This window comes from Salmo trutta, chromosome 3, assembly GCF_901001165.1.
Source record: "Salmo trutta chromosome 3, fSalTru1.1, whole genome shotgun sequence".
Classification (NCBI taxonomy): domain Eukaryota; kingdom Metazoa; phylum Chordata; class Actinopteri; order Salmoniformes; family Salmonidae; genus Salmo; species Salmo trutta.
Window position 1 is genome coordinate 56,783,497 of NC_042959.1, and position 25,759 is coordinate 56,809,255.

General features: G+C 46.5%; 1 protein-coding gene across 1 annotated transcript; it reads left to right on the forward strand.

Moving 5' to 3' along the window:
• The first annotated feature begins 1,591 nt into the window (after nucleotides 1-1,591).
• LOC115180213 (thrombospondin-3a) lies at nucleotides 1,592-25,163 on the forward strand. Its single transcript, XM_029742133.1, has 22 exons — nucleotides 1,592-1,905; nucleotides 3,328-3,531; nucleotides 3,808-4,055; nucleotides 4,425-4,527; nucleotides 4,641-4,673; nucleotides 4,787-4,869; nucleotides 4,974-5,025; nucleotides 5,153-5,301; nucleotides 7,625-7,765; nucleotides 7,930-8,004; nucleotides 8,300-8,452; nucleotides 8,808-9,026; nucleotides 9,156-9,315; nucleotides 9,522-9,640; nucleotides 9,770-9,822; nucleotides 10,357-10,538; nucleotides 10,709-10,887; nucleotides 11,164-11,212; nucleotides 12,777-12,973; nucleotides 21,005-21,177; nucleotides 24,022-24,161; nucleotides 24,278-25,163. Exons 1-22 carry the CDS (start codon nucleotides 1,812-1,814, stop codon nucleotides 24,337-24,339), a joined length of 2,868 nt encoding a protein of 955 aa, XP_029597993.1. The 5' UTR covers nucleotides 1,592-1,811; the 3' UTR covers nucleotides 24,340-25,163.
• The last annotated feature ends 596 nt before the right edge of the window (nucleotides 25,164-25,759 follow it).

The window sequence follows — 25,759 nt, forward strand, 5'->3', positions numbered from 1 at the left end:
CTCATCTCGGTACCTAATGGCAGTCAGGCTACCTCTGGCGAGCACATGGAGGGCTGTGCGGCCCCCCAAAGAAATGCCACCCCACACCATGACTGACCCATCGCCAAACCGGTCATGCTGGAGGATGTTGCAGGCAGCAGAACGTTCTCCATGGCGTCTCCAGACTCTGTCACGTCTGTCACTTGCTCAGTGTGAACCTGCTTTCATCTGTGAAGAGCACAGGGCGCCAGTGGTGAATTTGCCAATCTTGGTGTTCTCTGGCAAATGCCAAACGTCCTGCACGGTGTTGGGCTGTAAGCACAACCCCCACCTGTGGATGTCGGACCCTCATACCACCCTCATGGAGTCTGTTTCTGACCGTTTGAGCAGACACATGCACATTTGTGGCCTGCTGGAGGTCATTTTGCAGGGCTCTGGCAGTGCTTCTCCTGCTCCTCCTTGCACAAAGGCGGAGGTAGCGGTCCTGCTGCTGGGTTGTTGCCCTCCTACGGCCTCCTCCACATCTCCTGATGTACTTGCCTGTCTCCTGGTAGCGCCTCCATGCTCTGGACACTATGCTGACAGACACAGCAAACCTTCTTGCCACAGCTCGCATTGATGTGCCATCCTGGATGAGCTGCACTACCTGAGCCACTTGTGTGGGTTGTAGACTCCGTCTCATGCTACCACTAGAGTGAAAGCACCGCCAGCATTCAAAAGTGACCAAAACATCAGCCAGGAAGCATAGGAACTGAGATGTGGTCTGTGGTCCCCACCTGCAGAACCACTCCTTTATTGGGGGTGTCTTGATAATTGCCTATAATTTCCACCTGTTGTCTATTCCATTTGCACAACAGCATGTGAAATTTATTGTCAATCAGTGTTGCTTCCTAAGTGGACAGTTTGATTTCACAGAAGTGTGATTGACTTGGAGTTACATTGTGTTGTTTAAGTGTTCCCTTTATTTTTTTGAGCAGTGTATATATATATATATATATATATATATATATATATATATATATATATATATATATATATATATATATATATTTGATAGCCATACCTAAAATGTAAAATCGAATAGCTGAATGATCGATGGTATGACCATCTTAAAACAATTCCAAATCTTAGTTTAGTAGAATTTATTATCATGGAAACACATATGAACCATTTTATGACATCTTGTTTGTTTTTCTGTTTTGTTCTTCTGTCCTTACCCTCTTTTATCTTCCTGCCCAGGGAGGATAGTCTCATATGTTTGAAGTACATAGCCTACTTAAGGCTATAGGCCCCTCAAAATCAACGTTGGACCTCGAAGCCAGTTCTACCTGCGTTCTTTCATTGTTCCCTTCTAATCAGGGACTTATTTAGACCTGGGACACCAGGTGGGTGCAATTAATTATTAGGTACAACATACCTCATAGGGTAAGAGTTGAACACCCCTGCTATACCTTAAACATAGGACATAACTTTATATCAGATTAATGACAGTATAGACTACCGGCACAGCCTAGATTATGGCTGTATAACATGAGAATTGAGAAAGTTGGACACCCCGCACGCCTCAGGTTATAGCAGGCGAATGAACTCCCTCGCTCACTGTCACATCCACTCTATGCGAACGAGGTACTTGGCCGGAGCGCGCCTGTAAGAAGCCAGTCGACATTTGTAACGGCTCTTGAACCTACATTCTGCGGTCAACTCACCCTGCAGACTTATATTTTTCACTTTGAAATAAATCTTCATTCATAAACATCAAACTGGACTCTCGGCGGATAGTTATTTATTCCTGTTGACTTTCGTGTCAACTTTCCCGCACCGTTTCTTGGGACATGGGTGCGAGGCGCGATGTGCCAATTTTTCTGGCTCTATCCACATTTCTATTCGTTGCAACATGTGAGCCAATGGATAAGCAAGATATGCAAGGTAAAACAAATAATACTAACTCACTCATAGTAGTGCGTATTTTGTGAATCATCAAATTAAATTAGGTGGAAGTGTGTTTTCGAAATTAATTGATGCAGACAGTTTTTGGTCTGGACTTCACTTTGTTCTGTCATAGACACACATAAACTCGAGATGGTTATTATAATCCTGAAAATATTAGTTAAAACTGTAGTTTTAGAAGTGTGTGCGAGCCCTATAACAATTTCCAAGTCGAGCGTAAAACACTCCACACACAGGGCGCAACGTTTTTCTCTCACCTTTATGGCTTGAAATGTGCTGTTTTATCTCTATAGGCTACTTTCTATCATCTGTTTTCTCATTCATCTTGGTTATGTTGGTCTTGTTTCACTGCTGGTTAATTAGGTTATTTATTTTCCATTTCATACACAAATAATATTTAATATTATTTCTAATTGATCATTCATATTTCCTCTCTCTTTTCTTTCTTTTTTGAGATGACCACTTTTTTCCTTCCACATGTCATAACTGATCATGTCTCCTCCACTTGTATTCTTTATGACATATACAGGAACAGAGAAAAAGCTAAGCCAACTATTTTATGACTTCCTTGGCTGACTTTCCCCCTATTCCCCTCTTTCCCCCTTGAGTGCTCACAGCCTGTTTGTGACAGAAATCCTGATCATTGCCAAACCTCATTGTCCAAACCAGTGTGTGAACGGGTGAGGAGGTGTCAGAAATAATAGCAGAGAGAGAGAGAGGCAGACAGAGGAAGGAGGAAGGGGAAAGCCTTCTTACTAAGAGCCAGAAAGCAGCCAGGAATCCTGCTCCTTTTATTCCTCTCTCTTTTGTTTTCCCCTGGGTTTTAATATCCAACAATGTGTCAGCATGGGCTTTGACTTTTGGCACTATGAAGTTCTCTGTGATAATGTTCAGGAATGCCACTGCTAAAATTGATGGAAGTAAATTAATTCTGTATTGGTGCACAGTCTAGGAAAGACAATAAATACAGAGAGAAATTCAAAGTCATAGGAAGAGAAATTAAATAGAAAAATATGTGTAAGAAAATAGTTGAAATGTACTATGTATTTGTACCTACAATGTTATAACACTGTACTATCTGCCTATTAAACAAACATTTAAACTGTAGATGGGGACTATTTATTAGTGAAATAAAATAACTTGTAAAACTTGTTTCTTAAGAAGTCTTCAATATATAATAAGAGTCAGATTTGCTATTGTTGTTAGATGTTGCTTCAGAGATGTCAACTAGTCACTCAACAGGTGTCCTCATATACCTGGCCAAGGGTCAAAGGTGAAGCGTCATCATGGGACTGGATGAGAGCCTTTGATCAGGGAAAATGGTAGATAGATACCCTCTTTCTTCATTATCTCTCTCTGTCATTCTCTCCTTCATTATCTCTCTCCTCACCCCCTCTCCAGTCATTGACATGCTAACCCTGGACTCCAAGACCAGTGTGTCTGCGGTGGAGAAGGTGACAGGTGCCATGAGTGTGCTCAGTGACATCTACATCGTGTCCACATTCCGCCTGCCTCCCAAGATGGGAGGGGTGCTGCTGGGCCTCTACAGCAAAGAGGGGAACAAGAAGTACCTGGAGCTGGCCATCATGGGAAAGATCAATAAAGGTACTTCACTCTCACCCACTGACTAAACCAGAATGAACTATTTCCTAGTTTCTCTGTGACGGAGCATACAACTAACTCAGTCTCAAACCACCTTTAGTATTTAAAAGTGTTCACATTAAAATCAATCTGTCCATCAAGTTTCCCTTTTTCCACCCCCCCTTCTTTTGTATCTGTTTGACCTTTCTCTCCTTGTTCTTCTTTTGCTGTTATTAGTTACCTTTCCTTGTTCAGTAAATCCAATTTTATTTTTTCTCCCCCTGTTACCCTCTCTCTTAGCTCTGGTGCGTTACGTGAGGGAGGATGGCAAAATTCACACAGTGAACCTCCAGAGCGCAAACCTGGCTGATGGTCGCACACACTCCATTATTCTCCGGGTCGGAGGCCTGCGCAGAGATAACCTACACCTGCAGCTCTACGTCAATTGTCGATTGGCTGACTCCAGCCAGGGCCTCCCTCCATTGGTCCCTCTCTCTGCGGAGAAGGTGGAGATTCGTAATGGCTTCAAGGCCTACGCAAGGCTACAGGTGACAAGGAGCACTGAGTCTGACACTAAGTCCCAAGTAAATCCCATGCCCCTTTAGTTAGGGGCCAGGGCTTCATCTCAATAGCCCAACGTGGCTTGCTCTCCTCGTCTCCTATCCTCAATCTGCACTTATTTGAAAACACAGGGTGAAGCAATATGGTGGATGCCTACTGGAAATTAGCTTTCACCTGTCAAGGGCTTTCACATCAGTGTAGATGAAGTGGAGCAGACGAGGAGTGGAGGCGACTTTTAATTGAGAGGTGGTCCTCTTTGACTACCTTTAACCATAGCAACAGCTGTCATATCAAATCATATCATATCATAGCAGCTCAACCACAGCATGGTGTGATCCAAGCTTCTCCCATTACAGGGTGCTGTGGAGTCCCTCAAAATGGCGCTAGGGGGCAGTGTGGCCAAAGCAGGTGCCCTGACAGACTGTCCATTCCAGGGGGATTCATCAGTCTACAACACAGGTGTGTCCAAAATCACTATATGACTTTCCAAGATGAAGTCTGTTATGAAAAAAGTGAATCAGATGTGCATCCTGAACATGTTTCAACCTAAAGTCCTTTTCCTCTTCTTACAGTCGGTGCGACTGCAGAAGTGAACTCCATTCTAGGTGAGTGTATCCAAATGTCTCTTTTCAAGTATACAGTGGAATCAATGTCTTATGGAAATGTGTATTGGCTTTACTTGACAATGATTGGGCATTCTGTGGTTATTGTATGTCAGGTGACCACACTAAGGCTCTGATTGGTCAGCTAATCATCTTTAACCAGATCCTAGGAGAGCTGCGAGAGGACATCAGAGAGCAGGTGGGTTGTGTGTGAGTTTGTACAAGTGTCTGCATGCAGCATGTATGTGTGTCTGCATACAGTATGTGATTGTGCATTTTCACTGATGTCCTCTCCTTCTCCAGGTGAAGGAGATGTCCCTGATTAGGAACACCATTCTGGAGTGCCAAGTGTGTGGTGAGTGAACAGCCATGGGAAAAAAAACAATATGTATGGAAAATTTGACCCATCCCTCATGTTCCCTGTTCTTGTCTTGCTCTTAAATACAAAATACAACCTAAACCAACGGCGTGTTGACCTCCAGGCTTCCACGACCCTCGTTCCCCCTGCTCCCCCAACCCCTGTTTTAAGGGTGTGTCCTGCATGGAGACCTTTGACTACCCAGGGTACCGCTGTGGTCCCTGCCCGGAGGGCATGATGGGGAACGGAACCCACTGCCAGGACATTGACGAGGTATAACACAATAACAGACAGGAAATGGAAATTAGCCTGGCCGGGTTTTAAATGGTGGTTTTTACACTGCCTCAAGCTCACAGTTGAATGAAATGTGAATTGACAAGGCTTTTAGGGTGACAGCTGAGCTGTTGTCAAAATAGACAGAGTCACTTCAAGTACTGTATTCAGCACGGCTCTTATTTCAAAGAGCCCCTACTGTACCACTTACAGTGAGGGAAAAAAGTATCTGATCCCCTGCTGATTTTGTATGTTTGCCCACTGACAAAGAAATGATCAGTCTATATGTCACGACCGTCGTCGGTAAAGGAGGACCAAAATGCAGCAGGACTGTGTTTGTTCATCTTGAACATTTATTAAACTCCAAATGAACAACAAAACAAACTCACGATCACCGAACAGTCTTCTCAGGCTCATACACGCTAGACAAGAAACAATCTCCCACAAAACCTACACCAAACAATTACCCATATATAGGACTCTCAATCAGAGGCAACGAGGAAGCACCTGCCTCCAATTGAGAGTCCCAAACCCCAATCAACCTAACATAGACATACATTAACCAGACTAAACATAGAAATAGACCACAACTCAAAACCCGGAAATAATAAATCAAACGCCCTCCTAACTAACACACCACCCCGAACCACATAAAACAAATACCCTCTGCCGCGTCCTGACCAAACTACAATAACAATTAACCCTTATACTGGCCAGGACGTGACACTATAATTTTAATGGTAGGTTTATTTGAACAGTGAGAGACAGAATAACAACAAAAAAATCCAGAAAAATGCATGTCAAAAATGTTATAAATTGATTTGCATTTTAATGAGGGAAATACGTATTTGACCCCTCTGCAAAACATGACTTAGTACTTGGTGGCAAAACCCTTGTTGGCAATCACAGAGGTCAGACATTTCTTGTAGTTGGCCACCAGGTTTGCACACATCTCAGGAGGGATTTTGTCCCACTCCTCTTTGCAGATATTCTGCAAGTCATTAAGGTTTCGAGGCTGACGTTTGGCAACTCGAACGTTCAGGTCCCTCCACAGATTTTCTATGGGATTGAGGTCTGGAGACTGGCTAGGCCACTCCAGGACCTTAATGTGCTTCTTCTTGAGCCACTCCTTTGTTGCCTTGGCCGTGTGTTTTGGGTCATTGTCATGCTGGAATACCCATCCATGACCCATTTTCAATGCCCTGGCTGAGGGAAGGAGGTTCTCACCCAAGATTTGACGGTACATGGCCCCGTCCATCGTCCCTTTGATGCGGTGAAGTTGTCCTGTCCCCTTAGCAGAAAAACACCCCCAAAGCATAATGTTTCCACCTCCATGTTTGACGGGTGGGGATGGTGTTCTTGGGGTCATAGGCAGCATTCCCCCTCCTTCAAACACGGTGAGTTGAGTTGATGCCAAAGAGCTCCATTTTGGTCTCATCTGACCACAACACTTTCACCCAGTTGTCCTCTGAATCATTCAGATGTTCATTGGCAAACTTCAGACGGGCATGCATATGTGCTTTCTTGAGCAGGGGGACCTTGCGGGCGCTGCAGGATTTCAGTCCTTCACGGCGTAGTGTGTTACCAATTGTTTTCTTGGTGACTATGGTCCCAGCTGCCTTGAGATCATTGACAAGATCCTCCCGTGTAGTTCAGGGCTGATTCCTCACCGTTCTCATGATCATTGCAACTCCACAAGGTGAGATCTTGCATGGAGCCCCAGGCGTGTTTCTTCCATTTGCGAATAATCGCACCAACTGTTGTCACCTTCTCACCAAGCTGCTTGGCGATGGTCTTGTAGCCCGTTCCAGCCTTGTGTAGGTCTACAATCTTGTCCCTGACATCCTTGGAGAGCTCTTTGGTCTTGGCCATGGTGGACAGTTTGGAATCTGATTGATTGATTGCTTCTGTGGACAGGTGTCTTTTATACAGGTAACAAGCTGAGATTAGGAGCACTCCCTTTCAGAGTATGCTCCTAATCTCAGTTCGTTACCTGTATAAAAGACACCTGGGAGCCAGAAATCTTTGTGATTGAGAGGGGGTCAAATACTTATTTCCCTCAATAAAATGCAAATCAATTTATAACATTTTTGACATGCGTTTTTCAGGATTTTTTTGTTGTTATTCTGTCTCTCACTGTTCAAATTAACCTACCATTAAAAGTATAGACTGATCATTTCTTTGTCAGTGGGCAAATGTACAAAATCAGCAGGGGATCAAATACTTTTTTCCCTCACTGTATCTCTGTCTATTTCTTTCTCGTCTCCCCCACTCTCTCTGTTCTCTCTCTATTTCTATTCTCTGTCTCTCTAACTTGTCTCAGTGTTCCATAGCCCAGCCCTGCTACTCTCCAGATGCGTGTATAAACACAGTGAAGGGTTTCAGCTGTGAGCTCTGTCCCCCTGGTCTCTGGGGCCCACCCCTCTTTGGGGTCGGACTGGAGTACGCCAAGCACCACAAGCAGGTACACACACACACACACACACACACACACACACACACACACACACACACACACACACACACACACACACACACACACTATCACTTTTTTCCTTATTGACATAATCCATAAATCCCTATTGTCTTTTTTCTTCCTCACACACCTTGCTGTGGTTTTGTTTATAGGAGTGTGTAGACATCGATGAGTGTATTGAAGTTGCCAACGCCTGTGTGCCACACTCCATGTGTACCAACACCATCGTGAGTAGAAACCCTTTTCCAATGTGAAGATGTTTATTACAATGTATGTACAGCGTCAAATCTTCACAAACGAGACATCGCCCTCTTGTGATCATATGAGAGTACTCTAGAGCCACTGTGTAGTAAAGCTGTTCTCTCTCCCTTCCTCCTCTCTCCCCATCTCTCTTTCTCTCTCCACCCTCCTCCTCTCTCTCTCCCACCTCTCCTTCTCTCTTGCCCCCGTCCTCCTCTCTCTCTCTCTCTTTCTCTCTCTCTCTCTCTCTCTCCCACCTCTCCTTCTCTCTTTCTCTCCCAGGGCTCGTTCAGGTGTGGTGGCTGTAAGGTGGGTTACCTGGGGAACCAGACAGTGGGCTGCATGCCCCGTAGGTCCTGTGCCACACTCAGCTTTAACCCCTGTGATGCCAACGCCCACTGCATTATAGAGAGGAACGGCGAGGTGTCCTGTGCGGTAAGCAACAGTGGTCTTTTACTACCTTTGCCCTCCTGGACAGGAAAAGAGGAGCCACACTGCCCTATACTGCCAAACTCTAAATACTACCTACTTTATAGATCAGGGCTGGGCAACTCTAGTCCTCGAGGGCCTGATTGGTGTCACACTTTTTCTCCATCCCTAGCAAACACAGCTGATTAATCAAATTGCATTCTAAACTGAAGATCATGATTAGGTGATTATTGGAGTCAGGTGTGTTAGCTGGGGCAAAACTGTGACACCAATCAGGCCCTCAAGGACTGGAATTGCCCACCCCTGTTATAGATGTATTGTAGGTTTGTTTTAAAATGCTCTCTTTTCTTCCATTCTCCAGTGCAACATTGGCTGGGCCGGTAACGGGAACACTTGTGGCACAGACACAGACATTGATGGATACCCAGACCGCTCTCTACCCTGTATGGACAATGACAAGCACTGTAAACAGGACAACTGTGTTTACACACCCAACTCAGGCCAGGAGGACGCAGACAACGACGGCATCGGAGACCAGTGTGACGAGGATGCAGATGGGGACGGCATCAAGAATGTGGAGGTGTGTGTTTCCATCTCAGACCCTCTGTGGTAATTGTATCTGGGTGTATGTGCGTGATAATATAACTTGTATGATTGTAAGTCATTGTTTCTCATTTTTTCTCATGACAATAACTGTTATATTTTGCAGGATAACTGTCGACTAGAACCCAACAAAGATCAGCAGAACTCAGACACAGACTCTTTCGGTGACGCCTGTGACAACTGTCCCAATGTCCCTAACATTGACCAGAAGGATACGGACAGCAATGGGCAAGGAGACGCCTGTGACAATGACATAGATGGAGATGGTGTGTATTCACACAGACGCATGCGCACACACACACACACTCACACTTTCACTCACACACTCACTCACACATAAACGGCAAGATGTCCGGGGGACCTTTTTGTGGGCCGCCGTTGAATTTGGCATTACACTCATTGTTAACATAGCAAATCTAAGCAACTAGGTAATGGCCCTCATGTCTCCCCCCTGTCTTACCCTGGTGTTCAGGTATCCCCAACGTGCTGGACAACTGCCCCAAGGTCCCCAACCCCATGCAGACAGACAGGGACGGAGACGGGGTAGGAGACGCCTGCGACAGCTGCCCTGAGATCAGCAACCCCATGCAGGTAAAATAACCTTCACACACCCCCAATTCCCAAAATGTGGATCTACAGAAGATATTCAGCTTGGCTGAAACAGGGGTTTTGGCTGCTCATTTGTCTTGTCTTTGGTTTATTCTGAACCTCTCCCCCTAGACGGACATTGACAATGACCTGGTGGGAGATGTGTGTGACACTGACCAGGACACGTGAGTCTCTGACTTAAACATGCACGCACAAACGCCCGCACACAAACACACACAAACTGCACTCACACTGCTACAGCTGTCAACCAGCGCTACACCTGCTGTGGCTAACACACACATACATGCACCTGCTGCGCTCATATTCACAAAAACACACACTCACTTTACACCTGCTGGGATTTACAAGTAGACACACACACCTGCTGGGGCTTGTTTTTGTGCTGCAGTTAGAACTTCCTGATGGTGTTTTTCTAGGTGATCAAAAAAACACTAACTATTTCAGTACAAACAAAATAAGTGAACACAACATGACTTGGGCCAGGATTCAATGCAAGGCACGTTATAGGGCAGCACACTATACCGGGTTTTAAAAGGTAATTTACGATTGAGCCGACATGCGCAGCATTTACCATGAACGTTGTTTAAAATGCCTAAGGCGCATTGTCGGTTGTCTAGTGAACTGCGCTAGAGCACTCCTTGAATTAAATCCCATCATAGGAGTTTAACTGAATTCCAATGTGTCTATGTGTGTTCCAGGGATGGGGACGGTCACCAGGACTCCAGGGACAACTGCCCTGACCATCCCAACAGCTCCCAGCTGGACTCGGACAACGATGGCCTTGGGGACGACTGTGACGATGACGATGACAATGACGGGATCCCAGACATTCAAGACAACTGCAGACTTATCACCAACCCCAACCAGAAAGATTCTAACAGTAACCAACCGTAACTAAAACTTGAACAGTGAACTATCCCTTTAACAGTAACCAACCGTTAAAGGGATAGTTCAATGTTCAAGTTTTAGCTTATTTTTTACTTCTACATTGCTACATGCTTCAAAAGTGGCCATCTGTCTTACTATGGCCATCTCCCTCTCCTCTCCCAGGTAACGGGGTGGGCGACGTGTGTGAGAACGACTTTGACAACGATTCAGTCTGGGATCTGATTGATGTGTGCCCTGAGAGTTCAGAGGTCACACTGACAGACTTTAGAGCCTATCAGACAGTCATTCTGGATCCAGAGGGCGATGCCCAGATCGATCCCAATTGGGTGGTGCTCAATCAGGTGACCATTGACCTCCCTCTTTGGCTCAACACATGAACAACTTTGATTGTAGGCTGAAATATCCCTTTAAGGTTATCCTTCTACTCTGAAATCAGTTTACAAGGAGGATTATTATGGTTATTATAAATAGGCCTATGCTAGTGCATTGACTACAGACTAAAGCATGGTAAATTGCATTGTGCATATTTGTCACGCTCTTATGGAATACTCTAAAATTAGGTGTATGATTCATTGTGGATATGGATTCTGATATTAGCGAATCCTCTTTTATTGCAGGGCATGGAAATAGTTCAGACCATGAACAGTGATCCTGGTTTAGCTGTGGGTAAGTTGATGTTATGGGTTATGTTGTTTGTTACTTCTTGTCCTGGTCCTGTGATGTATTCTAAATAGAACTGCTCAAATTCTGGCCTACACAGTGATTTGAGTATAGCTGTGTATTGAAAAGGTGCTGGAAAGAAATATATTCAGTACCTGTAAAAAGTTTGGACACACCTACTCATTCAAGGGCATTCTCAACCAGCTTCACCTGGAATGCTTTTCCAACAGTCTTGAAAGAGTTCCCACATATGCTGAGCACTTGTTGGCTGCTTTTCCTTCACTCTGCGGTCTAACTCATCCCAAACCATCTCAATTGGGTTTAGGTTGGGTGATTGTGGAGGCCAGGTCAGCACTCCATCACTCTCCTTCTTGGTAAAATAGCCCTTACGCAGCCTGGAGGTGTGTTGGGCCATTCTCCTGTTGAAAACAAATGATACTCCCACTAAGCGCAAACCAGATGGGATGGCGTATCTCTGCAGAATGCTGTGTTAGCCATGCTGGTTAAGTGTGCGTTGAATTCTAAATAAATCATTGACAGTGTCACCAGCAAAGCACCCCCACACCATCACACCATCATACCTCATCCATGCTTCACAGTGGGAACCACACATGCAGAGATTGTGGTTGGAACCAAACATTTCAAATTCGGACTCATCAGACCAAAGGACAAATTTCTACTTGTCTAATATCCACTGCTCATGTTTCTTGGCCCAAGCAAGTCTCTTCTTATTATTGGTGTCCTTTAGTAGGGGTTTATTTGCAGCAAATTGACCATGAAGGCCTGATTCACACAGTCTCCTCTGAAAAGTTGATGTTGAGATGTTACTTGAACTCTGTGAAGCATTTATTTGGGCTGCAATTTCTGAGGCTGGTAACTCTAATTAACTTATCCTCTGCAGCAGAGGTAATTCTGGGTCTTTTTTTCCTGTGGCGGTCCTCATGAGAGTCAGTTTCATCATAGTGCTTGATGGTTTTTGCAACTGCACTTGAAGAAACTTTCAAAGTTCTTGAAAGTTTACGCATTGACTGACCTTCATGTCTTAAAGTAATGATGGACTGTCATTTCTCTTTGCTTATTTGAGCTGTTCTTGCCATAATATGGACTTGGTCTTTTACCAAATAGGGCTATCTTCTGTATACCACCCCTACCTTGTCATAATACAACTGAATGACTCAAACGCATTAAGAAGGAAAGAAATTCCACAAATGAACTTTTAACAAGGCCCACCTGCTAATTGAAATGCATTCCAGGTGACTACCTCATGAAGCTGGTTGAAAGAATGCCAAGAGTGTGCAAAGCTGTCATCAAGGCAAAGGGCGGCTACTTTGAAGAATCTCAAATATAAAATATATTTTGATTTGTTTAACACTTTTTTGCTTACTACATGATTCCATATGTGTTATTTCATAGTTTTGATGTCTCCATTATTATTTTACAATGCAGAAAATAGCACAAATAAAGAAAAACCCTTGAATGAGTAGGTGTGTCCAAATGTTTGACTGGTACTGTATATTTTTAAATTCCAATGAACTGAAATGACCTGACTCAATGCAATAACCTCCCCCAGGCTACACAGCGTTCAATGGGGTGGACTTTGAGGGCACCTTCCACATCAACACGGTGACGGACGACGACTATGCAGGCTTCATCTTCGGCTACCAGGACTCCTCCTCCTTCTACGTGGTGATGTGGAAACAGACAGAGCAGACCTACTGGCAGTCGACACCCTTCAGGGCCATGGCCCAACCTGGCCTGCAGCTCAAAGTGAGTGATGGGACACAAACACAGCAGCCTATAGGTGGTGCTACTGATAAGAAACTTGGCTGAATCGGAACACTTCCTGAGAATCACCTTCAGACAGACTCTGCTGTTGGTTATACACTACCGTTCAAAAGTTTGGGGTCACTTCGGAATGTCCTTGTTTTTGAAAGAAAAGCAAATGTTTTGTCCAGTAACATCAAATTGATCAGAAATACAGTGTTGACATTGTTAATGTTGTAAATGACTATTGTAGCTGGAAACTGCAGTTTTTTTATGGAATATCTACATAGGCATACAGAGGCCCATTATCAGCAACCATCACTCCTGTGTTCCAATGGCATGTTGTGTTAGCTAATCCAAATTTATCATTTTAAAAGGCTAGTTGATCATTAGAAAACCCTTTTGTAATTATGTTAGCACAGCTGAAAACTGTTGTGCTGATTAAAGAAGCTGTCACGTATCACTTGAATAGCAGGAGGGGTGAAGTCAGGCGCAGGAGACTGAGGTCCGTGAAACACACGTTTAATAAATAGTCAAAAAATGCCACAACAAGGCAGGGCGCACACGCAAACAAAATAGGAAAACAGCTCCTAAATACAGTGGAACGGGACACAGCCCGGCAACCCTAATGCCTAAAAATACGCAGCGTAGAGAGGACAAACAATTCCCCTTCTTGCCCAAAATGAATGACATAAAATAATCCCGCACAAATCCCCAAACGAAACAGACAAACTAAATATCCCACTAATTAACTAACACAGAACAGGTGCTGACCTAGACAGACATAACCAAAAGACATAGAAACATAGATCGGTGGCAGCTAGTAGGCCGGCGACGACGACCGCCGAGCACCACCCGACCGGGGAGAGGCACCAACTTCTGTGGATGTTGAGACAGTACCCCTCCTCCCGCAACAGCGATGGATCCAGAATGCCCCCCACCGGGACCCAGCACCTCTCCTCCGGGCCGTACCCCTCCCAGTCCTGCAGAAGTACTGCAGGCCCCCTACCCGACGCCGGGAGTCCAAGATGGACCGGACTGTGTACGCCGGGGCCCCCCCGATGTCCAGGGGGGGCAGAGGGACCTCCCGCACCTCAGCGTCCTGCAGTGGACCAGCTACCACCGGCCTGAGGAGAGACACATGAAACGAGGGGTTAATACGGTAATATGAAGGGAGCTGTAACCTATAACACACCTCGTTTATTCTCCTCAGGACTTTGAACGGCCCCACAAAGCGCGGACCCAGGGGTAAACACGGGGGCCTCACTGCGGTGGCGGTCAGCGCTCTCCTTGTGACGTCCCACAGCCTGTTTAAGGGATTCCTGGACGGCACTCCAGGTCTCCTTTGAGCGCTGTACCCATTCCTCCACCGCAGGAGCCTCGGTCAGGCTCTGATGCCATGGCACCAGGACCGGCTGGTAACCCAACACCACCTGAAAGGGCGACAGGTTAGTAGAGGAGTGGCGAAGAGAGTTCTGCGCCATCTCGGCCCATGGCACGAACATTGCCCACTCCCCCGGCCGGTCCTGGCAATAGGACCGCAGAAACCTGCCCACATCCTGGTTAATACGCTCCACCTGCCCATTACTTTCGGGGTGAAAACCCAAAGTCAAACTGACCGAAACCCCCAGTCTCTCCATAAACGCCCTCCACACCCGGGACGTGAACTGGGGACCTCGATCAGAGACGATGTCCTCAGGCACCCCGTAGTGCCGGAAGACATGTGTAAACAGGGCCTCCGCAGTCTGTAGGGCCGTAGGAAGACCGGGCAAAGGGAGTAGACGGCAGGACTTCGAGAACGGGGAGGGGCTGTAGTTTCCCTCGAGGCAGGTGCCTAGGAGCCTTACACTGGGCGCACACCAAACAGGAAGAGACATAGCGCCTCACGTCCTTAACCAAAGTGGGCCACCAGTACCTCCCTTTCAGACCCCGCACCGTCCGCTCAATACCAGGATGAGCCGAGGAGGGTAGGGTGTGCGACCACCGGATCAGTCGGTCACGGACACCGAGCGGGACGTACCTCCGACCCGCGGGACACTGAGATGGAGTGGCTTCTGATTGCAACGCCCGCTCGATGTCCGCATCCACCTCCCAGACCACCGGTGCCACCAGACAGGAGGCTGGGAGTATGGGAGTGGGGTCAATGGACCACTCCTCGGCGTCGTGGAGACGAGACAATGCGTTGGCCTTCAGGTTCTGGGAACCTGGGATGTACGAGAGGGTGAACTGAAACCTTGTAAAAAACATAGCCCACCTGGCTTGACGAGGATTAAGTCTCCTCGCTGCCCGTATGTACTCCAGATTACAGTGATCAGTCAAGATGAGAAAAGGGTGTTGTGCCCCCTCAAGCCAATGTCTCCACACCTTCAGGGCCCTGACCACGGCTAGGAACTCCCTGTCCCCCACATCATAGTTACGCTCCGCCGGACTCAGCTTCTTGGGAAAAAAAGCACAGGGGTGAAGCTTCGGGGGCGCGCCCGAACGCTGCGACAGCACCGCTCCAACCCCAGCCTCGGACGCGTCCACCTCCACTATGAATGGCAAAGAGGGGTCCGGATGCGCCAGCACCGGAGCGTCGGTAAACAGAGCCTTCAGACGACAAAAGGCTCTGTCCACCTCCGCCGACCACCGCAGCCACACTGGACCCCCCTTCATCAGTGAGGTAATGGGAGCCACCACCTGCCCAAAGCCCCGGATAAACCTCCGGTAGTAGTTGGCAAACCCCAAGAACCGCTGCACCTCCTTAACCGTGGTTGGAGTCGGCCAATTACGCACGGCCGCAACGCGGTCACATTCCATCACCACCCCAGAGGTGGAAATGCAATACCCCAGAAAAGAGACGGCTCGTTTGGAGAACTCACATTTCTCGGCTTGACGTACAGGTCATGCTCCAGCAGTCGCCCAAGCACTTTACGCACCAGAGACACATGCGCGGCGCGTGTGGCGGAGTAGATCAGAATGTCATCGATGTACACCACCACACCCTGACCGAGCCTGTCCCTGAGAACCTCGTCCACAAAGGATTGAAAGACGGTGGGAGCATTTTTTAACCCATACGGCATGACAAGGTACTCATAATGGCCAGATGTGGTACTAAATGCGGTTTTCCACTCGTCCCCATCTCAGATACGCACCAGGTTATATGCGCTCCTGAGATCTAGTTTTGTGAAGAAGCGCGCCCCGTAAAATGACTCCACTGCCATAGCGATGAGAGGTAGCGAGTAACTGAAACCCACCGTGATGGAATTTAGACCTCTGTAGTCAATGCACGGGCACAAACCTCCCTCCTTCTTCTTCACAAAAAAAGAAGCTCGAGGAGACAGGTGATTTGGATGGCCGAATGTATCCCTGTCTCAAGGACTCAGTGACATATGTCTCCATAGCCGTTGTCTCCTCCTTAGACAGAGGATACACGTGACTCCTGGGAAGGGCAGCGTTAGCCTTGAGGTTTATTGCACAATCTCCTCGTCGATGAGGGGGTTATTGAGTCGCCTTCGTTTTACTGAAGGCGATAGCCAAATCGGCATATTCTGAGGGAATGTGCACGGTAGAGACTTGATCGGGACTCTCCACCGTAGTCGCACCGATGGAAACTCCTATACACCTGCCTGAGCACTCCCTCGACCACCCCTTAATAAGAGCCCTCTGCCTCCACGAAATCTTAGGGTTGTGAGTGGCCAGCCAGGGAATTCCCAGTACCACCGGAAACGCCGGGGAATCAATGAGGAAAAGGCTTATACGTTCCTCATGACCCCCCCCACGTCACCATAACCAGTGGCACTGTGACCTCCCTCACTTGGCCTGACCCTAGTGGTCGACTGTCTAGGGCGTGCACGGGGAAGGGTTGGTCCAGCTGAACCAGGGGAATCCCTAACTTCTTGGCGACCCCACGGTCCATAAAACTCCCAGCTGCGCCTGAATCGACTAGTGCCTTATGCTGGAAGTGAGGGGAAAACTCAGGAAAACAAACTGAGGCATACATGTGGCCGACAGGGGGCTCTGGGTGTGGCTGGTGCTGACTCACCTGGGGCGTCAAAGTGGTGCTCTGCCTGCCATCTGAACTCCCGGGCGAGCCTCTCCAGCACCGGTCGGCAGTGTGCCCTCTGCGACCACAGTGGGCGCAGGAGAGGCCCCCCCTCCAGTCCTCCTAGTTGCAGCCCCTCCTATCTCCATGGGCGTTGGAGCAGGAGGACTGAGAGGTGGAACAAAAAGGCCCCAATTGGAACGCCCCCGGGCAGCCAGCAGGTTGTCCAGCCTGATGGACAGATCAATAAGCTGGTCCAGGGTGATGGTAGTGTCCCGACATGCCAGCTCCCGGCGGACGTCCTCTCTCAGACTACATCGGTAGTGATCAATCAGGGCCCGTTCATTCCACCCCGCTCCAGCGGCGAGGGTCCGGAACTCCAACGCAAAGTCCTGAGCGCTCCTCGTCTCCTGTCTCAGGTGGAACAATCGCTCACCCGCCGCCTTGTCCTCTGGGGGATGATCGCATACTGCCCGGAAGCGGCGGGTGAACTCCGGGTAGTTGTCCTTAGCTGAGTCTGGATCCTCCCAGACGGCGTTGGCCCATTCTAGGGCTCTACCGTGAGACACGAGACGAGGACACTCACCCTCTCCTCTCCAGAGGGGGGGCGGACGGTCGCTAGGTACAGTTCTAGCTGGAGTATAAACCCCTTACACCCAGCGGCCATCCCATCGAATACCCTGGGTGGCGTGATCCTGATCCCACTTTGGCTGGGCTCCGTCGGTGCTGGTAGGGGCACAGGGTAGTGAACCGGCGCTGGTGTGGGTGGGGGAGCACCACTCTCCCAGCTCTCCAAAAGCGCCAACAACTGGTCCATGGCTGCGCCCAGGCGATGGAGGATGTTGGCATGCTGGGTCACCTGTTCAGCCATGGACGGAGTTGGCGCTTCTGCTCCTGCTGACTCCATGTTTTGGTGCGGGATTCTGTCACGTATCACTTGAATAGCAGGAGGGGTGAAGTCAGGCGCAGGAGACTGAGGTCCGTGAAACACACGTTTAATAAATAGTCAAAAAATGCCGCAACAAGGCAGGGCGCATACGCAAACAAAATAGGAGAACAGCTCCTAAATACAGTGGAATGGGACGCAGCCCGGCAACCCTAATGCCTAAAAATACGCAGCGTAGAGAGGACAAACAATTCCCCTTCTTGCCCAAAAGGAATGACATAAAATAATCCCGCACAAATCCCCAAACGAAACAGACAAACTAAATATCCCACTAATTAACTAACACAGAACAGGTGCTGACCTAGACAGACATAACCAAAAGACACAGAAACATAGATCGATGGCAGCTAGTAGGCCGGCGACGACGACCGCCGAGCACCGCCCGACCGGGGAGAGGCGCCACCTTCTGTGGACGTTGTGACAGAAGCAATAAAACCTTGCCCTCTTTAGTCTAGTTGAGTATCTGGAGCATCAGCATTTGTGGGTTCGATTACAGGCTCAAAATGTCCAGAAACAAAGACCTTTCTTCTGAAACTCGTCAGTCTATTCTTGTTCTGAGAAATGAAGGCTAGAAGGCCAGCATCCCGAAGCAGCCACTTCACTGTTGACGTTGAGACGGGTGTTTTGTGGGTACTATTTAATGAAGCTGCCAGTTGAGGACTTGTGAGGCATCTGTTTCTCAAACTAGACACTCTAATGTACTTGTCCTCTTGCTCAGTTGTGCACTGGGGCCTCCCACTCCTCTTTCTATTCTGGTTAGGGCCAACTTGCGCTGTTCTGTGAAGGGAGTAGTACACAGCGTTGTACGAGATCTTCAGTTTCTTGGAAATTTCTCGCATGGAATAGGCTTCATTTCTCAGAACAAGAATAGACTGATGAGTTTCAGAAGAAAGTTCTTTGTTTCTGGACATTTTGAGCCTGTAATCGAACCCACAAATGCTGATGCTCCAGATACTCAACTAGTCTAAAGAAGGCCGGTTTTATTGCTTCTTTAAACAGTACAACAGTTTTCAGCTGTGCTAACATAATTGCAAAAGGGTTTTCTAATAATCAATTAGCCATTTAAAATGATGAACTTGGATTAGCTAACACAACGTGCCATTGGAACACAGGAGTGATGGTTGCTGATAATGAGCCTCTGTACGCCTATGTAGATATTCCATAAAAAATCTTCCGTTTCCAGCTTCAATAGTCATGTATAACATTAACAATGTCTAGACTGTATTTTTGATCAATTTTATGGCTTTTATGGACAATCAATGTGCTTTTCTTTAAAAAACAAGGACATTTCGAAGTGACCTCACACTTTTGAACGGTAGTGTAAGTACAACAAAGCATGTTGTGGTAGAGAGACATTGTAAAAACCTTTGATTGTTATCCAGTGAAATACACTGCTCAAAAAAATAAAGGGAACACTTAAACAACACAATGTAACTCCAAGTCAATCACACTTCTGTGAAATCAAACTGTCCACTTAGGAAGCAACACTAATTGACAATACATTTCACATGCTGTTGTGCAAATGGAATAGACAACAGGTGGAAATTATAGGCAATTAGCAAGACACCCCCAATAAAGGAGTGGTTCTGCAGGTGGTGACCAAAGACCACTTCTCAGTTCCTATGCTTCCTGGCTGATGTTTTGGTCACTTTTGAATGCTGGCGGTGCTTTCACTCTAGTGGTAGCATGAGACGGAGTCTACAACCCACACAAGTGGCTCAGGTAGTGCAGCTCATCCAGGATGGCACATCAATGCGAGCTGTGGCAAGAAGGTTTGCTGTGTCTGTCAGCGTAGTGTCCAGAGCATGGAGGCGCTACCAGGAGACAGGCCAGTACATCAGGAGACGTGGAGGAGGCCGTAGGAGGGCAACAACCCAGCAGCAGGACCGCTACCTCCGCCTTTGTGCAAGGAGGAGCAGGAGAAGCACTGCCAGAGCTCTGCAAAATGACCTCCAGCAGGCCACAAATGTGCATGTGTCTGCTCAAACGGTCAGAAACAGACTCCATGAGGGTGGTATGAGGGCCCGACGTCCACAGGTGGGGGTTGTGCTTACAGCCCAACACTGTGCAGGACGTTTGGCATTTGCCAGAGAACACCAAGATTGGCAAATTCGCCACTGGCGCCCTGTGCTCTTCACAGATGAAAGCAGGTTCACACTGAGCAAGTGACAGACGTGACAGAGTCTGGAGACGCCATGGAGAACGTTCTGCTGCCTGCAACATCCTCCAGCATGACCGGTTTGGCGGTGGGTCAGTCATGGTGTGGGGTGGCATTTCTTTGGGGGGCCGCACAGCCCTCCATGTGCTCGCCAGAGGTAGCCTGACTGCCATTAGGTACCGAGATGAGATCCTCAGATCCCTTGTGAGACCATGTGCTGGTGCGGTTGGCCCTGGGTTCCTCCTAATGCAAGACAATGCTAGACCTCATGTGGCTGGAGTGTGTCAGCAGTTCCTGCAAGAGGAAGGCATTGATGCTATGGACTGGCCCGCCCGTTCCCCAGACCTGAATCCAATTGAGCACATCTGGGACATCATGTCTCGTTCCATCCACCAACGCCACGTTGCACCACAGACTGTCCAGAAGTTGGCGGATGCTTTAGTTCAGGTCTGGGAGGAGATCCCTCAGGAGACCATCCGCCACCTCATCAGGAGCATGCCCAGGTGTTGTAAGGAGGTCATACAGGCACGTGGAGGCCACACACACTACTGAGCCTCATTTTGACTTGTTTTAAGGACATTACATCAAAGTTGGATCAGCCTGTAGTGTGGTTTTCCACTTTAATTTTGAGTGTGACTCCAAATCCAGACCTCCATGGGTTGATAAATTGGATTTCCATTGATTATTTTTGTGTGATTTTGTTGTCAGCACATTCAACTATGTAAAGAAAAGATTATTTATTTCATTCAGATCTAGGATGTGTTGTTTAAGTGTTCCCTTTATTTTTTTGAGCGGTATATAATAATGGAAAAAGTAGCATCTACTACAGGGTTCAGAATATGCAACAAATGCTCTCTCTCTCTGTCTCTGTCTCTCTCTCTCTCTCTCTCGCTTGTCCCCCTCCAGGCAGTGAAGTCCCGTACAGGGCCTGGTGAGTACCTGCGTAACGCCCTGTGGCACACAGGTGACACCAACGAGGAGGTGAAGCTGCTGTGGTCGGACCCACGGAATGTGGGCTGGAGAGACAAGACGTCTTACCGCTGGCAGCTCAGCCACAGGCCCCAGGTGGGCTACATCAGGTAGGCCACACCCCTCTTTCTCTCTTACTTCTAAATTATTTGTATTTTATTTTAATCTACAACTTTCTATTTGTATCAAATGTTCAGTAACTGTTTTATTGTCAATAGAATTTATGATCTGAAGTCATTTAGTACCTGCTTGACTTTGTATCAGAATTCCATTGTTTTTTACTTACTCGGGGGCAGATGGGTTCGATGGATTTGAACTTGAAGCTCAGTTCATCCTCACTGGACAGGACCCTGTTGTGGTACACGGCCGTGTGTGACCACTGTTGACCACTAGAGGGAGTTTACACTGCCTTGGCTTGGATGATAAAAAAAGAAAAAGAAAGATGGCTGGTGGCAGTTTGGTGGACTGGGTGGCTATTCACCAATATATACTCCATATTTTTCCCTCCTAAACCTCTTTGTGACTTTTACAGAGAGACCGGGCCCCCTGGTCCTCTATTGTCCCCGTTGCCATGTCAACCAAATCCTTGGCAAGAATTTGCTGAGCGCCTGTTCATATGCAGATCCAGAGGAAACTACTGTAGAGTGGGGGGTCTGAGAGAGACATAGAGAGCGAGAGCAAGAGAGAGAGAGAAGGGGGGGTGAGGGGGAGAAAGCGAGAGAGGGAGAGAGCAGGGAGGGTATCAAAGACAGAGAAAGAAACAGAAAGATAAACAAGTGTGAGGGAGTCTGACTAGAGGCACTGAGAGTAACATAGCAGAATAAGGAAAAATCTCAGATTGTCAAATTCCAAGAGTGAAAGAGAATATCTTGAATCAGACGTCATGTCCGAGGAACATATTGCTTATGCAAATAGTTTAAGAAACCAGCTTTATTGGGTGGCATAAATAGCACATTGTGATCAACAAAGCATCAGCTAGACATTTTCAAACGACACATTAATTTCAACCAATACCTGTGTTTGAGCATCTCTCAAAACCCTTACATTTCTGTACCATTATCAGTAGCGATGCGTGGGTAAAATCACCGGGGAAGCCAAGCCAGAGCAAAAAGCCATTATATAACCTATGTGTTGTGATAATTGCTTTATTTGCTCTATAGCCTGTCTTGACACTGTGATATATATACAATAAGAAGACACAGTGGCAGAATAAATTCAACCACATATTTGTTTCATTACAAAACTGGAGAGCAACATCTGTCCGGTGAAGTCCACAAAACATGTTGCATGTAACAAACAGTTATATGACCTAGAGCATGGTCAAGCAAGGTAATGTTTATGGATTTAGAACCACGGGAAGTTTCCGCAAGTCGCAAAGAAAACAGGAGCTGCCTCCGCTATTCCAGCACCTTTTCAACTTCAACATCATCTAATCACCTATGCTTAGTCTAATACAGTGACAACTAAAATATACCAAAAACTATTTAGTCCAATCAACGTAAGCTAAATATGATGTGGCTGTCCATGTAACTGATTTCTCTGTGTGTGTGTGTATTTGTGTGTGTTTGAGTGCGTATAAGTAGAAAGACATCTTGACTCACCCTACTTGTAGAGAAACGCCAATGCTATTCTCCTCTTTCATGTTGCCTAAATGGCTTATGACTCTGTCATATAGTACACACTTTTTGTTGTCCTAGGCTACCTGATTAAAATGCTTGCTAGTTAGCCTAACTACCTTTCATGGGCAACGATGCGCCAGGCCAGCATACTGCCCGGGGCACAATGTAGGAATTTATGGTTGGATCAGAATCGCCGTTATAATCATTGGCCAGTATGGAGAATTAAGTAAAACCACAAGTCCAAATCCCTATCTCCATCCATTGCTAATTTAGGAAAGGGACGATTTTAGCAAGCTAGCCACCGGAAGACAACAACACAAGGAGATGCAACAATTCAAGTTTTTTTCTGTCAATAATGATGTTTGGCTTGTGATGTGATTAGTCTGAAGCCAAATCCAAACGGGCTTCCCTTGACACCTTTTTTTTGGTGCTCCAGGACCATTCAGTGTTGAGCTCACTCAGTTTAGCTCAACACTGATTGGCTATTATTATTTTAAAAATGTATCAATGGAGACCAAATGCTCGCTGGCTTCCCTTGCATTCAATGCTACGGGCAGCAACAATAGATATGCAGCATCAGATAGATATGCTACACATACTGAGACAGAGGGGCACTGTTACGTTAGATCAGATGCTTTCTCTGAGGAGATACATTCAGCCTGTTGCGAATTGAAGGAAATTTATGAAACACAGAGAGGCAAAATATATATTATTTTGTATATATTTTTTTGTCCATTTTTTGGGGGAAGCCTAGCTTCCCTTGGCATCCATGAATACATGCCACTGCCCATTATAAAAAAAAGTTGCCAGAGAAAAGGAGAGTTGGGGGGGTGGAGTTTGTGGAGGGGGGGGGGTCACTCCAGTGGGGTGCAGTGAGGGGAGAGTGGAGAGAGAGAGAGACAGGTCTTTTTAGAGGCAGGGAGGCCCTATTCAGACCCAAACAGAGAGACACCTGCTTTGTATGCTGTGCAGAGGAGTCAATGGAGCACTGCAGCGATGCACTGCACTCACTCAGGCAGCGGCTGGGACAGGGGCTGGGCCTGCTCTCTCTGTCTCTCTTTCTCTGTTCATCCGAATCACCCATTTTGAGTTCTGTGGTTACTTGCCACTGGGTTTTAGTTTGGTGGCACTTCATTTGACTAATCTCTTATATGACCATATGCCAAATACTACAGCTTCCCACAACAATCACATGTTATGGGTATGTGACAGTGGTATAAATAAAGACAGTGTGGATGACTTTCATTTTGATAATTACCAGAGGGAACATGGCTAGAAATGACAAGGGAATGTAAAGGTCCCCTGATTTGTGCATTGTCCCGTGCTCTGTGGCAGGGTGAAGTTATATGAGGGGACGGAGATTGTGGCTGACTCTGGCGTGGTGATTGACACTACCATGAGAGGCGGACGACTGGGGGTCTTCTGTTTCTCCCAAGAGAACATCATCTGGTCCAACCTGCGCTACCGCTGCAACGGTAAGACTCCGTTCTTCACATTGCTACTAACCACTAACGATACTTATATTGAACAACATAATGCTAGTGAGCTAATTTACTTGTTTGTTCTGCTTCATGTATTTGTTGTTAATTAGACACTGTTCCAGACGACTTCAACCCATATCGCAAACAGGTCCTGCTGCACATCAAGGTGTGAGAGGATTCGAGGATGTGTGAGTGCTGGGGCATGTAGATGAGTAACCTGTCCAGCACTGTCTATCTACACAAACTCACACACACATTCACACACACACTCTTACCGCCCCTCAGTACAGACTTCCAACTGCTGTTAAAATGTGTGTGACTGTGTCTGCCCATGAGTGAAAGGGGAGGGGTTTCAGAGTTGTGGTAAAGGAAGAAGAACCAATTTACAACATTGTTGTTATACCAGACTGGAAAAGCAAAAAGGTACCAGAGACTTTGGAAGAAAGTATACATGATAATTCATGTATGTAGGACTGTGTTACTTCTGGGTTTGAGTGGTGTTCTTGCCCTCAATTTCACTGTATGAACGGTGGTTGTGTGAATGACAGCGGTTAACCGTTGAGTTTGACTGTTGCGTTAGGTGTGAGTGCTGTTGTTGCTTTGTGTTTTTGCATTTACAGCTATTATAGGAATAAATGGATTCCTATTCCTAAAAGGATGTGTTTTTCCATCTCATATCTAACTGTAAAATAAAAACCATAAGCTAATGTTACAGGGATGATGGGAATTTGATAAATACTGTACATCCTCTGGATATGAAACTCCTGGTAACTCTGTCATGATCAGATAATGTCATCTCAGCAGCAAAATACAGATCTGTCACAAGAGACTGTAGACTTGCAGTTATTTAGCCATATTACATTAAGCCTTTAATAGTGGAATTATGTCCCTATTTTGAATAAATGTGGATCTCTGTGGATTCTAGTGTATACTTTCCTGGACATCTGAGTTTGTGCCCAGTAATTGAATATGAAATAAAGCCTTATTGGAAGTGTTTCTATGAATTAAGTCATCTTTAACTGATTAATTAAACATAAGCATAAACAAAGAGCAACACAATCTTTGTCCACAAAAAATAATAAATAATTGAATTTCTTAAAAATATGTTTATTTGACCCTTGTGATTCTGTACACAACAAGAATGCTAATGAACGATACTACTTTAAAAAAAAAAGTATAATAAATCAAGAGCAACTGTGATTTGCTGTTCCGAGGTCATCCAGTCAGTGAAGTATGTGGTGACACTGGTGCTAACTGTATCTAACCGCTGAGTGCTGTGGTTGTCATCATACCTCCCAGGGGCAGACAGACCCCAGGGCTCAACTGACTGAACTGCCCAATCTGTCTCCACTGTCTGCTTCTCTGCTCCACCATAATAGCCAGTCATAAAAATCCATATACATTGTACAGAACTTGCTATATTTAATATAATATATTATGTGTCACATAGCCTAATTACGTTATTCTTATGCCGGTGCAGTAACACTGTAATAACACTGTATTTTAACATGTTGTTACATTGTAACTTACTTTGTAATGGAGTTGAGCATTTTTGTTCCCACATAAGTGAAATAAAGCCTCTTCCCATTCTA